Source organism: Bombina bombina, chromosome 1, assembly GCF_027579735.1.
Source record: "Bombina bombina isolate aBomBom1 chromosome 1, aBomBom1.pri, whole genome shotgun sequence".
Classification (NCBI taxonomy): domain Eukaryota; kingdom Metazoa; phylum Chordata; class Amphibia; order Anura; family Bombinatoridae; genus Bombina; species Bombina bombina.
The window spans coordinates 1019473068-1019487092 of record NC_069499.1 but is presented as its reverse complement, the minus strand read 5'-3'; the positions used below and the strand labels follow the sequence as shown (position 1 = coordinate 1019487092).

General features: G+C 41.4%; 1 protein-coding gene across 1 annotated transcript in view; it reads left to right on the top strand.

The window, feature by feature from the left end:
* Window positions 1-14025, top strand: part of IFT52 (intraflagellar transport 52) — a 51771-nt gene that overhangs the window by 28437 nt on the left and 9309 nt on the right. Inside the window, exons 9-13 of the mRNA XM_053715689.1 lie at window positions 2311-2379; window positions 2538-2692; window positions 2977-3064; window positions 3377-3485; window positions 3781-3926. Coding sequence (XP_053571664.1) covers window positions 2311-2379; window positions 2538-2692; window positions 2977-3064; window positions 3377-3485; window positions 3781-3926 — 567 coding nt within the window. The remainder of the gene's footprint in view (window positions 1-2310; window positions 2380-2537; window positions 2693-2976; window positions 3065-3376; window positions 3486-3780; window positions 3927-14025) is intronic.

The following is a 14025-nucleotide window of genomic DNA, read 5'->3' as shown; positions in this document are numbered from 1 at the left end:
TCTAGGCCAATTTTGGTATATTTCATGCCACCATTTCACCGTCAAATGCGATCAAATGAAAAAAAACGTTAAATTTTTCACAATTTTAGGTTTCTCACTGAAATCATTTACAAACAGCTTGTACAATTATGGCACAAATGGTTGTAAATGCTTCCCTGTGATCCCCTTTGTTCAGAAATAGCAGACATATATGGCTTTGGCGTTGCTTTTTGGTAATTAGAAGGCCGCCAAATGCTGCTGCATTTCACACGTGTATTATGGCTAGCAGTGAAGGGGTTAATTATGTAGCTTGTAGGGAGCTTGCAAGGTTAATTTTAGCTTTAGTGTAGAGCTCAGCCTCCCACCTGAAACATGAGACCCCCTGATCCCTCCCAAACAGCTCACTTCCCTCCCCCACCCCACAATTGTACCCGCCATCTTAAGTACTGGCAGCAACTCTGCCAGTACTAAAATAAAAGCTATATTTGGGCTTTTTTTGTGTGTTTTTTTAGCATATTTACATATGCTGCTGTGTAACAGCTCTCTAACCCTCCCCCTCTGCCTTAATGGGCGCCATCTTGGGTACTGGCAGCTGTCTGCCAGTACCCAGTTTAGTAAAAAAGTTGCCTTTTTTTAAAAAAAAATTCCCTTTTCTGTAGTGTAGCTCCCCCCCCCAAGACCAACCCCCCACCCCTTCCAGATCCCTTAGCTGTTAATTTAAACTTTCAAAACTTTTTTTTTGTTGCTTTTTACATCTTTATTTTTCTGCAGTGTAGCGGTTCCCTCCCGCTCCCGCCCCGTGCACGCGCCTGCCCGCCGCCCCCCGTGCACGCGCGCGCTCCCGACTGACCCGCCCCCGATCCCGCCCCCCTTCCTTCTACTCTGCACATCGATGGCCGCCCACCCGCCTCCCAGGCTTGCTCCCACCCACCAACGATACCGGCCACCGATGTCCGGTGCAGAGAGGGCCACAGAGTGGCTCTCTCTGCATCGGATGGCCATGGGGGGTTATTGCAGGATGCCTCGATACCGAGGCATCACTGCAATAACCGGAAAGCAGCTGGAAGCGAGCAGGATCGCTTCCAGCTGCTTTCCAGACCAAGGATGTACGCCACACGTCCTCGGTCATTAACTGACTTTTTTTTTGAGGACGTGTGGCGTACGTCCTTGGTCATTAAGGGGTTAAAGGGACACTAAAGCCAATTTTTTTCTTTAATGATTCAGATTAGAGCATATCATTTTAAGCAACTTTCTAATTTACTCCTATTATCAATTTTTCTTTGTTCTCTTGCTATCTTTATTTAAAAAGCAGGAATGTAAAGCTTAAGAGCTGGCCCATTTTTTGTTGAGAACCTGGGTTATGCTTGCTAAATGTAGCCACCAATAAGCAAGCACTATCCAGGGTGCTGAACCTAAAATGGGCTGGCTCCCAAGCTTTAAATTCCTGATTTTTAAATACAGATAGCAAGAGAACGAAGAAAATTTGCATGCTCTATCTGAATCATTAAAGAAAAAAATTGGGTTTAGTATCCCTTTAAGGGAAAAACAATTTTACAGTATAATGTCCCTTTTAAACTGAGGATAGGTGGGAGGGAATTTAAGCTCTTGAGAGGGTTCTTGGCCTTCTCCTAGTGGCAGGGATTATATCTTACATGTTATGGAGCCCTATGGACTATCTTCATTCCGAAAGAAAATAATTTTATCAGGTAAGCATAAATGTATTTATTTCTTTTGGCTATAGACACATAGAAACATCAAATAAGACTTGGTTCATCAAGTATTACCTGCATTTCCAAATAAAGTGTAACCTTTATTAATGTTTTCTATAGCCTTATGCATACCTCAGGTGTTCTTGAAATGCCGGCTTATGCTATTGACCTAAACCACCTCTTTTAGAAGTGTCCATTTGCAGGGTTAATTATGTTCAAGAGGGCTATTTTTTCTTCTTAATCAGTGAGTATAGAAACATTGATGAAACAAAGCCATTTATTTTTGAACATATAACTCTGTTTCATACTAATTAAGTAAACATTTGGATACTTATCACTTGGCAAATCTAGCATTGATCCAACAAAAGCACTACAGGTTTGCATATATTTACCAGTTCCAGATTGCTGGTTATCTAAAGTTGCAGTGAAAGAGTGGTAATGAAGTTTGTTACTAAAATGCTGTTGATCTTAAAAGTGTGTTTTAGAATGTTTCTTGTCACTGTCATGTGTCCAGACAGCTGAAAATGCAGGTCATTTTTGTTTGCAGTATAGCTAATAAGCTATGGGTCCCCAACATTAACAAATAATTCTCACATCTTTTCCTGTGTTTTTCATGTAACAGGATGTGTTGATGCAGTGGCTTACAACTGATGACATCACTCTCAACCAGATTGATGCAGAGGATCCTGAGGTGAGCAGAGTAGTCAGTGTCTGTAAGTAGTGGAGTGTGTTGCAGGACTGCTTGGTAAGGATACCTGGCAAGAAAGTATTGTGTATGTATGTGTGTATATATATATATATATATATATATATATATATATATATATATTTAAAAAAATATATATTCAGATTTCAGATTACACCATGCTGCCAGACACTAACAAACTTTCCCAGCACCTACGTGTATGTCTGCAGGAGGGGGATGAGAACCCACGAGACTTTACCACGTTATTTGACATGGGCATCTATCAGCTTGACACCTCCTCTCTTCCTAGAGTCATTAAGTGAGTTGTCAAGTCAACATTACCTTTCTTTACAGTTACTACTCATTCTTGATGTTTCTGTACTTCCTTGTAATCTGCTCTAGCATTCTCTCCATCTCACTCCCCTTATTTATTCCTTTCTTGCACCTTTGTTTAATACTTTTCATTTCCAGATTCTCTTTTAATTATGAGTTTTAAAATATTTCTATATTCCTTTAAATGTGGTACTCTCAGATTCTCATCTCTGAGTCAGTGTAAAAAAATGGAGCTGCACTTCTCATATTGTATTTATTTCCATGAAATAGATCATATGAGCAGCTTAATGTGAAGCATGAGACTCTGCAGCTTATCCAGCCACAGTTCGAGACCCCGCTCCCTGTATTGCAGCCTACAGTAAGTGATCACACCAACCTATGATCAGAAGAATATATGTAGATATGTCATATTTACAGGAAATATATCCACTGGTAAAGTACTATATCGTGGCGCTGCCTAGTAATAGCAAAGTAGCACTTGAAATTATTTGAAGTGTGACTTCTAGCGATCCATATCTCCTGCAGGAAGATCCTGTAAGTTGTTGACAGAACTGTTTCTAGACCAGTAGTGAGCTTAAAAAATATGAAGTTATTGAAAAGTAGTAACTCCACATAATTAGCATTGTGGATTGTAAAGTAACACAACCTCATCTCTGGTTTCTGTCATTAGGCATTTCCTCCCTCTTTCCCGGAACTGCCACCTCCATCCCTTGATCTGTTTGATGTTGATGAAAACTGCTCTTCTGAGAGAACTCGGCTGGCACAGATTACAAATCGATGTATGTACTTAGATCTGCATTCCATTTCATGCTGCACATACTCTGCCTTTTCTTAGTGCTGTTGTCTACTACTGATACCATGCTGATCTGAAATAGATAACTATAATAACTACACAGGTCTTTTCTACATGAATCCCGAGCTTCCCATATTTCACATGTCTGTATTCTATTTACATGCACAATATTCCAAACCCTCATGTAGCTCTGTGATATTTCACTTCTTGCTGATATATTTTCAAGAGGTTTAAAAGGCCATGGTATATTTTTATAAAGGCATTCTTTTTTGACCTTTCAGGTACAGAGGATGACCTAGAATTTTATGTGCGCAAATGTGGTGATATCCTCGGTGTGACTAGTGGCCTCCCAAAGGATGAGCAAGATGCAAAGCACATATTAGAGCACATATTTTTCCAAGTTGTGGAGTTCAAAAAACTTAACCAAGTAAGTATCATGAAAGGTAATGCCATTACTGTTGTATAGGGGGAAACAGAAGCCATAGAATGGGGCTCCTGAAGTACCTTGAGGTGTAAGATAATCAATGATGTTGTGGTCCTAGATAGGTGCTGGGATCCAACATACAGCCAGCTACCAAGTGCAGCTGGAAGGAAGGGGCAAGACAGCAATATGTGGTTCTGTTTAGAACATAGGATTAAGCATGTTAGCTGAAGGGATGAGGTATTTACCGTGGTTTTGTGGTCCTAAAAGACCAGTTATGCAACAGGGGGACTCTAGCACTAGCATAGACCAGGAACCTTTTGGTTAGAATAGCTCAGGTACACACCTAGCTCTTAAAAACAAAAAAGTGTAACAGCCATAATGTTTTCTTCTAGAAAAGTGTTTTTTATTTGGGGAGATCCAGGAGTGTAAGTATTGCCCCAATTTGTTTCATAAGGTGGTGAGAGTTCATGAGCCATTTCTCCTGGGATTCTGCTCCTGGCCACTTGGAGGAGGCAAATATTCCCAAAGCTCCAAGAGTCCACCTCTATGGTATCCCAGTCTAATCTTTACACACATAGTAGGCGGGTGAAGAATTGAGGTGCTCCAGATTCTTCGTTAAGAAGGGTCCTCAGACTGATTTGAGGCCCATTTTTCCCTCAGAGAGCTGCTACTGAGAGAGAGATGGGAGATTGGAGAATTGGGCAATGACAAAATCATTCCCAGTGAAGGCAATCACAAACCTGCCACAGGTATCGCAGGGAACGGCCCCTAGCCGCCTCCTGTTGGGTCATCAATATACTCCTTACATAGATCCTCTGCTGTGCTGTAGTTTTTTACTAATCAGGACACAGAGTCTACCTATTGCATGTTTGAGCTTGAATATCTTCGTTCTTTGTTTAAAGAGGTTTTCTTTCCTAAGACATGGAGAGTCCACAACGTCATTCCAGTTACTAGTGGGATATTCAACTCCTGGCCAGCAGGAGGAGGCAAAGAGCACCCAGCAAAGCTGTTAAGTGTAACTGCCTTACCCATAACCCCCAGTCAATCTCTTTGCCTCTGTCAATGGAGGTTGTGCGAAGTTGGTGTCTGAAGAATTTAATCCTTTTATGGGTACTTTTCCCTGCAAGCAAGGATTGGGGTCTAGCTGTGTACATGTCAATCTCTTGAGTAAGAGTAGTGGTGGCTTTTAGCAGTTAAAGGGACATTCCAGTCAAAATATAAATGTACATACATTAATTACATCTTTGAATAGAAACATATTTGCAATATACATGTATTGGCAGAAATGCTTCTGGTAAAAGTTATCACTGTTTTAGTGTTGACATTTTTCTCTGCACGTGCATGTGAAGCATAGCTAGATATTGTCACTGCACCCACATTTTAAATATTGCAGCTCCTCAGATCATCAGTGGGGCTTGTATCATGTCAGCAATTAACAAATTGAGTCATTACCAGATGGTACAAGCACCTTAGGCTCTCTGAGCAAGTCCTGTGTATAAAATGCTGGTGCACGTGCATACTTAAATACACTTTGAAACAGCTATAGCTTTCATTAGAAGAGCATTTTTGCTAATGCATGTATATTACAAAATTGCTTCTGTTCAATACCGAAATGCACCATGTGGTTTTCAATTTTGGCTGGAATATCCCTTTAAAAGGGCGGCGAGGAACTCTTTGCTTTACTTTTAACACTTTGCTACCTCTTTGTAGAAAGCCAGAGTTTGTTTCTCTGTTCTTTCATTTCCTACAGTCCTGACAGCGACTAAGACGCCTGCCACACCTAAGATCAGCATTCATCATGCATTTGATCTAAGGTAAGGGTTTTTGCCTTCTAGGTACAGGAAGGCTGCAGCACTTAAGAGGTTAATCCTCATTTTCAGATCTTTTCTGGGACATAATAATCCTTATAGTTTCATATTGGGGACACAATATTTTACTTAAAACAGTATGGCACTAATTACAGTATGCAAAGGCATCTTGGCTAAGGGGATGTAAGAGTTAATAATAAAGATACGATTTATTTATTATTCTATCTTTCCTTTTTTATTTATATGATGGGAATTTGTATTTTATTTTTAATAGCCTGGATAACTAAGGGCTTTTTTTAATACTTAAAGGGACAGTCTACAACCAGAATTTTTATTGTTTAAAAAGATAGATAATCCCTTTTATTACCCATTACCCAGTTTTGCATAACCAAAACAGTTATATTAATATATATATATATATATATAATATATATATATATATATATATATATATATATAATATATTACCTCTGTGATTACCTTGTATCTAAGCCTCTGCAGACTGCCCCCTTATCTAAGTGCTTTTGACAGACATGCAGTTTAGCCAATCAGTGCAGACTCCTAAATAACTCCACGGGAGTGAGTACAATGCTAGTACTGTCTAACTGTGAAAAACTTTCAAAATGCTCTAAGCTAAGAGGCGGTTTTCAACGGTTTAGAAATCAGTTTGAGCCTACCTAGGTTTAGCTTTTCAAAAATACCACCAAAGGAACAAAGCAAATTTAATGATAAAAGTAATTTGGAAAGTTGTTTAAAATTGCATGCCCTATCTGAATCATGAAAGCTTTCTTTTGAATAGACTGTCCCTTTAACACGGGAAAGCAGTTTTTTTAAATGGTTAGACATTTTCGCACATTATTTTTTCTTTTTTTCACTGATGAGTAATTGCACAGTTTATATTGGGCCCGCTCACGGTGACCCGCACTTCCGGTTTTGCGGAGCATTTGAGATCGAGAGCGATCTTTATATTCAGAGCAGAGGATTTCTAGCTTGAAGTTTTATGCACAGTGGTTCCATAGTAAAGGCTCCCAAGCCTATCGTCTAAGAGGAGAGGAAATGTCTACTAGGAGTTCCGTTTTTTCTTCTTTCTAGTGGGGTGTCCCTCTTGGCTGGTAGGAGCCTCAGGCAATCTGAGGTTTTTTGTTCAATAACGACTTTATTTTCTACTCTCTGAATAATTAATTTGGTAAATAAAAAAAATTCTTTACTTAATAATTTGTTTTCTTTCTAGTGAGAACTTTTACTCCATAGCATGGACTCTGAACAGAATCAGTCCACCTCTGTGGATTAATGTTTATTATGCTTAGAGGCCCAGATTGTTCTTCCTATGCAATTTTTTCCTCTTGCTTAGCTAAAACTTTAAAATTTAAAGATAAATTACTCCCATCTGAGCCAATTAACTCTCAGATGATGTTGTGCGTGACATGCCTCAGCTTTCTCCTCAAACATCCAAGCCTTAGTTGTTTCTTATACTGTGGCCTTCTGTGTCCTCTCAACCACCTGGGGGTGTTTATTTACCTGGGGATTTTGCCGCTCAGATGTAACAGCGGCTTTGTTAACTTTCCCTTCATCGGGGTAAGCGTAAGAGAAAATCTAAACATCTGCCTGATAGTAAGGCTTCTGACTCTAGGACTGCATTAGCCAATCTTTCTCAGATGGTCTGATGAGGAGCAGACTTCAGTAGCTTCTGAGGTGAGATCTTAGACTCTGACACTTTAGCATGAAAATCTTCAGAAACTGAAGAGGTTAACTTTAGATTTAAGCTGGAACACCTCCGGTTAATATTGAAGGAGGTTTTAGCTACTTTAGACGACTGAACCTTCGTTGCTGTCAACCCCACAAGTCTTCTAAATGGATAGAGTTTTATTGATTTCCCATCTCTGAGGAGGGTTTTACTGTCCCAAGGAAGATGTCTGAAATTATTGCTCAGGGAATGGGATAGCCAGGGGTACCTTTTGTTTCCCATTCCCCTGTTTTTAAGAAGATGTTTTCTGTTGCTGACTCTATTCGTGACTCATGGTGCACGGTTCTTAAAGTAGAATGAGCTATTTCTACTATATATTATATTATTATCTTTACTAAGATAACTACCATTCCTATAGAGAATAGCTGCTCTTTTAAGGATCCAATGGACAAGAAGCTAGAGGCTTACTTAAAAAGATGTATATCCATCAAGGGTTACAGTGGCAACCAGCAGCGAGTATTTCTACGGTTGCGGGAGCTGCATCTTATTGGTGCGATGCATTGTCTGATCTTATTACAGAGGAAACTACAGTAGAGGAGATCCAAGATAGGATCAAAGCTCTCAAATTAGCCAATACCTTTATCTGTGATGCCAGTATGTAGGTAATTTGTCTGGGAGCTAAGATGTTTAGCTTCACGGCACTAGCCTGCAGGGCTCTGTGGTTAAAATCTTAGTCGGCTGATGTCTCTTCTAAGGCCAAGCTTTTGGCTTTACCTTACAAGGGAAAGACTCTGTTTGGACCTGGTCTGGCAGATATCATTTCTTAGATTACAGGTGGAAAGGGATCTTTCCTACCTCAGGACAAGAAAAAAAGACCTAGAGGTCGTCAGACCTCTATTTTTCGTTCCTTTTGTAACTTTAAGGGACAGAAGTCCTCTTCCAAACCAGATCAACCCAGATCTTCTTGGAAATCCAACCAGCCCTGAACAAGGGAAAACCAAACAAGAAGCCTTCTGCTGACTCTAAATAAGCATGAAGGTTCCGCCCCCGATTCCAGTGTGGATCAGGTGGGGGGCAGGCTTTCTCTGTTTCGTCAAGCCTAGATACGCAATGTCTCAGACCCTTGGGCTGTGGACATAGTATCACAGGGTTACAGAATGGGATTCAAGTCTTGCCCTCCAAGGGGCAGATTTCTCCTGTCAAGACTATCCTCAAACCAAGTAAAGAAGGCGGCCTTCTTAAATTGTGTAAAATACCTATACTCTCTGAGTTCTTGTTCCTGTCTCTCTAACAGAACAGGGTCTAGGATTCTATTCAAATCTATTTTTGGTTCCCAAAAAGGAGGGAACTTTTCGGCCCATTCTAGACCTCAAGTGTTTTAACAAATTCCTCAGGGTTCCGTCCTTCAAGATGGTACAGGAAGGTCAGTTTATGACGACTATAGACCTGAAGGACACATACTTCCATGTTCCCATTCACAGGGAACATCATCCATATCTGAGGTTTACTTTTCTGGACAAGGACTTCCAATTTGTTGCATTTCCATTTGGTCTGGCCACTGCTCCTAGAATATTTACAAAGGTTTTGGCTGTGATCAGATCCTAGGGGATTGCTGTGGCTCCTTATCTAGTCAACATCTTGGTTCAGGCGTCATCTTTTCAACTAGCCCAATCTCACAGAGATGCTGTTGTCTTTTCTACGTTCCCATGGGTGGAAGGTGAATTTGGAAAAAAGTTCTCTTGTTCCATCTACCAAGGTGTGTTTCCTAGGGACTATAATAGATTCCCTCTCCATGAAGATTTTCCTGACTGAGGTCAGAAAGGCCTTTTTTAGCCATCATTGCTTCTGTAGCAGTTGCATCTGCTCTTTGTTACAGTTTATCTGGGCAAATCTCAGAAGACTCTGTGGATGAATATTTAAAAAAAAAAAAAAATTAACTTCTGAAGTCTACTAATGCACTTAATTGTGGTCCCATTTTTTAAATAATTTTATTTTATTTTAACCCCTTAACGAACGAGGACGTGCAGGGTACGTCCTCAAAAAAAAGGCAGTTAATGCCTGAGAACGTACCCTGCACGTCCTCGGTTTGGAAAGCAGCTGGAAGCGATCCTGCTCGCTTCCAGCTGCTTTCCGGTTATTGCAGTGATGCCTCGATATGGAGGCATCCTGCAATAACTTTTTTAAGCCATCCGGTGCAGAGAGAGCCACTCTGTGGCCCTCTCTGCACCGGAGATCGGTGGCTCCCTGCGTTGGTGGGTGGGAGCCGGACCGGGAGGCGGGGTGGCGGCCATCGATGGCCCTGGTTATCTGCAGGGGGGCGGGATCGTGGGCGGGGATGAGCGGGGGCGCGCACGGACGCGTGCACGGGAGGGCGGGGGCGGGCGCGTGCACAGGGAGGGAGCGGGTGGGAACCGCTACACTACAGAAAATGTGTTAAAAAAATTTTGTAAATGCCTTAATATTTAAAAAAAAAAAAAGATCAGCAAGGTGGTGGGGGTTTGTCTGTGTGGGGGGGGAAGCTACACTACAGAAAAAAATCCAAATAAATATAAAAAAACCACTTTTTTTTTGCAAACTGGGTACTGGCAGACAGCTGCCAGTACCCAAGATGGCCCCCAATGAGGCAGAGGGGATGGTCAGAGAGCGGTTTTGGGGGGGATCAGGGAGGTTGGGGGCTAAGGGGGGGATCCTACACCCTAGCATATGTAAATATGCTATAAAAAAAAAAAGATGGCGGGGACAATTGTGGGGTGGGGGAGGGAAGGGAGCTGTTTGGGAGGGATCAGGGGGTGGGATGTGTCAGGTGGGAGGCTGATCTCTACACTAAAGCTAAAATTAACCCTGCAAGCTCCCTACAAACTCCCTAATTAACCCCTTCACTGCTAGCCATAATACACGTGTGAGGCGCAGCAGGATTTAGCGGCCTTCTAATTACCAGAAAGCAACGCCAAAGTCATATATGTCTGCTATTTCTGAACAAAGGGGATCCCAGACAAGTATTTACAACCATTTGTGCCATAATTGCACAAGCTGTTTGTAAATTATTTCAGTGAGAAACCTAAAATTGTGAAAAATTTAACTTTTTTTTCATTTGATCGCATTTGGCTGTGAAATGGTGGCATGAAATATACCAAAATGTGCCTAGATCAATACTTGGGGTTGTCTACTATACTACACTAAAGCTAAAATTAACCCTACAAGCTCCCTAAAAGCTCCCTAATTAACCCCTTAACTGCTGGGCATAATACACTTGTGGTGCGCAGTGGCATTTAGCGCCTTCTAATTACCAAAGAAGCAACGCCAAAGCCATATATTCTGCTATTTCTGAACAAAGGGGATCCCAGAGAAGAATTTACAACCATTTATGCCATAATTGCACAAGTTGTTTGAAAATAATTTCAGTGAGAAACCAAAAGTTTGTGAAAAAATTTGTGAAAAAGTGAACGATTTTTTGTATTTGATCGCATTTGGCGGTGAAATGGTGGTATGAAATATACCAAAATTATCCTAGATCAATACTTTGGGATGTCTACTAAAAAAAAAATATATACATGTCAAGGGATATTCAGGGATTCCTGAAAGATATTAGTGTTCTAATGTAACTAGCGCTAATTTTGGAAAAAAGTGGTTTGGAAATAGCAAAGTGCTACTTGTATTTATGGCCCTATAACTTGCAAAAAAAGCAAAGAACATGTAAACATTGGGTATTTCTAAACTCAGGACAAAATTTTGAAACTATTTAGCATGGGTGTTTTTTGGTGGTTGTAGATATGTAACAGATTTTGGGGGTCAAAGTTAGAAAAAGTGTGTTTTTTTCAATTTTTCCTCATATTTTATATTTTTTTTTATAGTAAATTATAAGATATGATGAAAATAATGGTATCTTTAGAAAGTCCATTTAGTGGCGAGAAAAACAGTATATAATATGTGTGGGTACAGTAAATGAGTAAGAAGAAAATTACAGCTAAACACAAACACCGCAAAAATGTAAAAATAGCCTTGGTCCCAAACGGACAGAAAATGGAAAAGTGCTGTGGTCATTAAGGGGTTAAGTTATATGACTTTAGTAGTGCTGACCATAAGACAATTTATGCTTACCTGATAAATGTATTTCTTTTTTGACACGGTGAGTCCACGGATCATCTTAATTACTAATGGGATATTCACCTTCTGGTCAGCAGGAGGAGGCAAAGAGCACCACACCAGAGCTATTAAATAGCTCCTCTCTTCCCTCCCACTCCAGTCATTCGACCGAAGTTAGGAAGTGAAAGGAAAAGCCAAGGTGCAGAGGTGTCTGAAGTTTACAATAACCCACAACCTGTGTTAAAACACAGGGCGGGTCCGTGGACTCATCGTGTCAAAAAAGAAATAAATTTATCAGGTAAGCATAAATTTTATTTTATTTTTTAAGACACGATGAGTCCACGGATCACCTTAATTACTAATGGGATTCAATACCCAAGCTAGAGTACACAGATGATACGGGAGGGACAAGACAGGGAACCTAAACGGAAGGCACCACTGCTTGAAGAACCTTTCTCCCGAAAACAGCCTCAGCAGAGGCAAAAGTGTCAAATTTGTAAAACTTTGAAAAAGTGTGAAGAGAGGACCAAGTTGCAGCCTTGCAAATCTGTTCCATAGAAGCTTCATTTTTGAACGCCCATGAGGAAGCAACAGCCCTCGTGGAATGAGACGTAACTCTCTCGGGAGGCTGCTGTCCAGCAGTCTCATATGCAAAACATATGATGCTCTTCAGCCAAAAAGAAAGAGAAGTAGCCGTAGCTTTCTGTCCTTTACGTTTCCCTGAGAAAACCACAAACAAATAAGACTGACGAAAGTCCTTAGTCGTCTGCAGGTAAAACTTTAAAGCACGGACCACGTCCAAATTGTGCAAAAGTCTTTCCTTCTTAGAAGAAGGATTAGGACACAAGGAAGGCACAACAATCTCCTGCTTAATGTTCCGATCAGAAACAACCTTAGGAAGAAATCCTAATTTGGTACGTAAAACTACCTTATCCGCATGGAAAATAAGATAAGGAGACTCATACTGTAAAGTCAAGAGTTCTGACACTCTCCGAGCAGAAGAAATGGCCACAAGAAATTAAAACCTTCCAAGATAACAACTTAATATCTAAGGAATGCATAGGCTCAAACGGAGCCCCTTGGAAGAACATTGAGAACTAAATTAAGACTCCATGGAGGAGTAACTGGTTTGAACACAGACCTGATCCTCGCCAAGGCCTGACAAAAAGATTGTACATCTGGGACATCCGCCAGACGTTTGTGTAACAAAACAGAGCATCTATCAGTTCTGCCTGGGGGTCCCTGGATCTCCACTCATATCTCGGGAGCTTTGCATTCTGTCGCAATGCCATGAGATCTAATTCTGGCTGACCCCACTTGAGAATCAGGCTGGAAAACACTTCCGGGTGGAGTTCCCACTCCCCCGGATGAAAGGTCTGCCTGCTCAGGAAATCCGTCTCCCAGTTGTCTACCCCTGGGATGTGGATCGCCGACAGACAACAAGATTGGGCCTCCGCCCATTGGATTATTTTGGATACCTCTGACATCGCCAAGGAACTCCTCGTTCCCCCCCCTTATGATTGATGTAAGCCACTGATGTTATGTTGTCTGACTGGAACCTGATAAACTGTGCCAAGGCTAACTGGGGCCATGCCAGAAGAGCATTGTAGATCGCTCTTAGTTCCAGAATGTTTATGGGTAAAGCAGACTCTGACCTGAGCCTTTAGAGAGCCCCAGACTTCTCCCCACCCTAGAAGGCTGGCATCTGTTGTCACAATCACTCAAGAAGGTCTGCAAAAGCATGTTCCCTGAGAGAGATGATCCAGAGACAACCACCATCGTAGAGAGTCTCTTGTCTCATGCTCCAGGAGAAGACGAGGGGACAAGTCAGAGTAATCTCCATTCCACTGTCTCAGCATGTTCAACTGCAGAGCTCTGAGATGGAAGCGAGCAAACGGGATGATGTCCATTGCCACCACCATCAACCCAATTAACTCCATGCATTGAGCCACTGAAGGGCAAGACAAGTTACCATTGTGTTTGGAACTAAGGAACTCTTTTCTAAATTTACCTTCCAGCCGTGGGATCTTAGGAAGTCCGTGTGTGATCTTGCTAACTGAAAGGATGGCGCCTGAACTAGAATGTCGTCCACATAAGGCGCCACTGCAATGCCTTTTGATCGAAGTACCGCCAACAGAGATCCCAGAACCTTTGTGAAGATTCTGGGGGCTGTGGCAAGACCGAAAGGAAGAGCCACAAACTGGTAGTGTTTGTCCAGAAAGGCAAACCTTAAGAACTTGTGATGATCCTTGTGAATGGGAACATGTAGATACGCGTCCTTTAAATCAACTTTTGTTATAAATTGACCCTCTTGGATCAATGGAAGAATGGAATGAATAGTTTCCATCTTGAAGGATGGTACCTTGAGAATCCTGTTTAGACTCTTGAGGTCTAGAATTGGTCTGAAGGTTCCCTCTTTTTTGGGAACAACAAACAGATTGGAATAAAACACCAGAACCTGTTCCTGAATTGGAACGGGAACAATCACTCCCAGAGTGGAGAGGTCTCCTACACAGTGTAAGAACGC